At 39.3% G+C, this 2,512-nt stretch overlaps 1 protein-coding gene across 7 annotated transcripts in view; it reads left to right on the top strand.

The window, feature by feature from the left end:
- Positions 1–6: 6 nt before the first annotated feature.
- The window catches only part of LOC107104835 (leucine-rich repeat flightless-interacting protein 2-like), a 17,610-nt gene continuing 15,104 nt past the window's right edge, over positions 7–2,512 (top strand). For 3 of the 7 annotated variants that reach the window (XM_015404950.1, XM_015404947.1, XM_015404948.1), the window contains exon 1: positions 7–780. In XM_015404950.1, coding sequence (XP_015260436.1) covers positions 640–780 — 141 coding nt within the window. In that variant the 5' untranslated portion in view covers positions 7–639. The remainder of the gene's footprint in view (positions 781–2,512) is intronic. The other 4 variants (XM_015404945.1, XM_015404946.1, XM_015404951.1 and 1 more) reach the window with 2 other exon arrangements.

Here is a 2,512-nt window from a genome sequence, read left to right on the forward strand (position 1 = left end):
GATGGATAAATCATTTATAGTTTTATATATTTATAATCTTATGGTATAAAGTTAGTCTAGATTAGTTCGTAATCTATAGAAAGAAGGAACTAGTCAGCAGATTAAGGCGGTTTAATCAGATTGACAGGCTGATGGCGTCCCATGATGACATCAGAGAAGCTGTTTAACCGAGAAAATGGAAAAAAAATCAAAATGTCTCAGAAAAGTCATTAAAAGATGTTTTAAATCATTTAAGCATTCTTTAGTAAATTTACGGACAGAAATAATTAAATTTAGAACCATGATGACATCATTAATGGCAACCTGTTTGATGATGAGCTGATGGGACGGATCAGCTGGGGACAGTGTCTCTGTGTCCTTCAGGGGGACAGATGTCTGGTTCCCTCCTCTCAGACAAAGGAGACGGACACATGGGTCAATGATCCAATCAGGCATTACTGGTGCTCCCTCCCACTGACCCACTGGGAGAGGCCCAGTACTTACTGGGAGGGGATAACCTGCTTCAATAATCCCGAGCTCAGACAGCATCATCTTCATCAGCTGTTTTCATGCTTTTAATCCCAGAAGCCAGTTTGTCTTCAGAATAACAAAGATGACATCAAAGAAGCAGAATAAATACTCTGATCAGATCTGTTCTAGATGCTGACATGTTTCTATGTCTGTCCCTCCGACCGATCGACGTCTGCCCCGCAGGCCGAGGCCCGGCTGGCGGCGAAGCGCGCGGCGAGAGCCGAGGCCCGGGAGATCCGGATGAAGGAGCTGGAGCGGCAGCAGAAGGAGGTGAGGGAGCGCTCTTATTCTGAAGGTCCGAAGGCTGTCTATAGGCTGATTGGATCAGAGGAAACGGCCGGGTCCTATGACAGCAGGTCAAAGGTCAGACTAGTGTTGCTCAGTCTGGGTGAGGATTAGATCAGCTCAGGACCTGGATCAGCTCCTCTGGTGAGTCTCAGAACTTTAATCCGGATCCAGAACTTCCTGATTCCTCTCAGGAAGTTCTGGAAAACTTTAGGTCCAACTGGTCAGGAGAAACCTGCAGTCATGTGACCCGGCTGCTGATCTGAGGTCAGCTGACTGTCTGGTTCTGGTTGACTGCTTCAGCAGAACCAGCCTAATCCCAGACCAGAACCAGGACCAGAACCTGGAAAACCTGAAGATATTAAATCAGATTAATAGAAAAGAATCGATTTATGAGATGAAAAACATAAAATAATAAAGAATCAGGTGATCGACGCTGCTTAACCAATTATAGACCAATAACCTTTAGAGTGTAGATTAGACCCAGGTTTAGACCCGACCCAGGTTTAGACCCAGGTTTAGGGTTTCTATATATAGAAAAATAATTTGTTAAATGGGTTTAGAAAAACAACGTTAATGAAATTCACACAGCAATAGAAAATAAATAGAGAAGAATTTATTGATTTATTGATTTAAAAAAGCCTTTGACACCATTTGTTAAAGAAATTACAACTTTATGGAATTAGGATTAAATTGGATTAGAAATGCTGATAATTCTGCAGAAATATTAGACATTTAATCTGGAATTCCCCAAACTTCTGTTATTGAGCCCAAACTTTTTATTCTTTATTTAAATGATTTATGTGAAGCAGCAGAATTATTACAATCTGGATTATTTGCTGATGACAACATTTTATTCATGTCTGGAAATGGGTAAAATAATAAAAAACAAAAAGGTGAAAATAAAGAATTGGTTTAATAAAAACAAATTATCACTCAATGATGCTAAAACTAAATGTTTGTTTTTTCTAATTCCAGATTAGAGCCAGTTATCTTTAAATGGAGAAAATATTCTTATTTCAGATGAACAATATCATCTCATGTAGACGGATTTAGAGAGAAATGAGAATATATTAATATAAAATATCTTTTATATTAATCATTATATATATTATATATTATATCATTACTATAAGTTTCTTCTTTCAGCTCCTTTTCACTCATTCAAACAATAATAGGAAGTTATTCAAGAAACGATGTTAAAAAAAACGAATGACTGAAATAAAATGGAAGTGAAATGAAAAAAATTTAATCTGACAAAATGAAGAAATTAAGTAAATAAAATAAAACGACAGAAAAAAAGTGGCTAAAAACAGTTTGAAAGTAAAATGGCAAAAATCCAACAAAAAGTGATTTTGGATCAAATTCAGCAGAAATTGTTCTGGTTCTCAATCAGGAGCAGTTTGGGTGGAACTACATCATCTCAGATGGTCTAAGCCCCGCCCACCCAGCATCAGGCCCGCCCACCTGGCAACTTTAATCCAATCAGCACCCCCCCATCCCATCCTAAGGGTCTGACAAAGCAGTCGGACCTTCGGGACGGTCCATCTTGTTAGTCGGACCTTCAGGACGGTCCATCTTGTTTGTTCAGACTTTCAGGACGGTCCATCTTGTTAGTCGGACCTTCGGAATGGTCCATCTTGTTAGTCGGACCTTCGGAATGGTCCATCTTGTTAGTCGGACCTTTGGGATGGTCCATCTTGTTAGTCGGACCTTC

This window comes from Cyprinodon variegatus, unplaced genomic scaffold (genome assembly GCF_000732505.1).
Source record: "Cyprinodon variegatus isolate N-32 unplaced genomic scaffold, C_variegatus-1.0 Scaffold1910, whole genome shotgun sequence".
Taxonomy (NCBI): domain Eukaryota; kingdom Metazoa; phylum Chordata; class Actinopteri; order Cyprinodontiformes; family Cyprinodontidae; genus Cyprinodon; species Cyprinodon variegatus.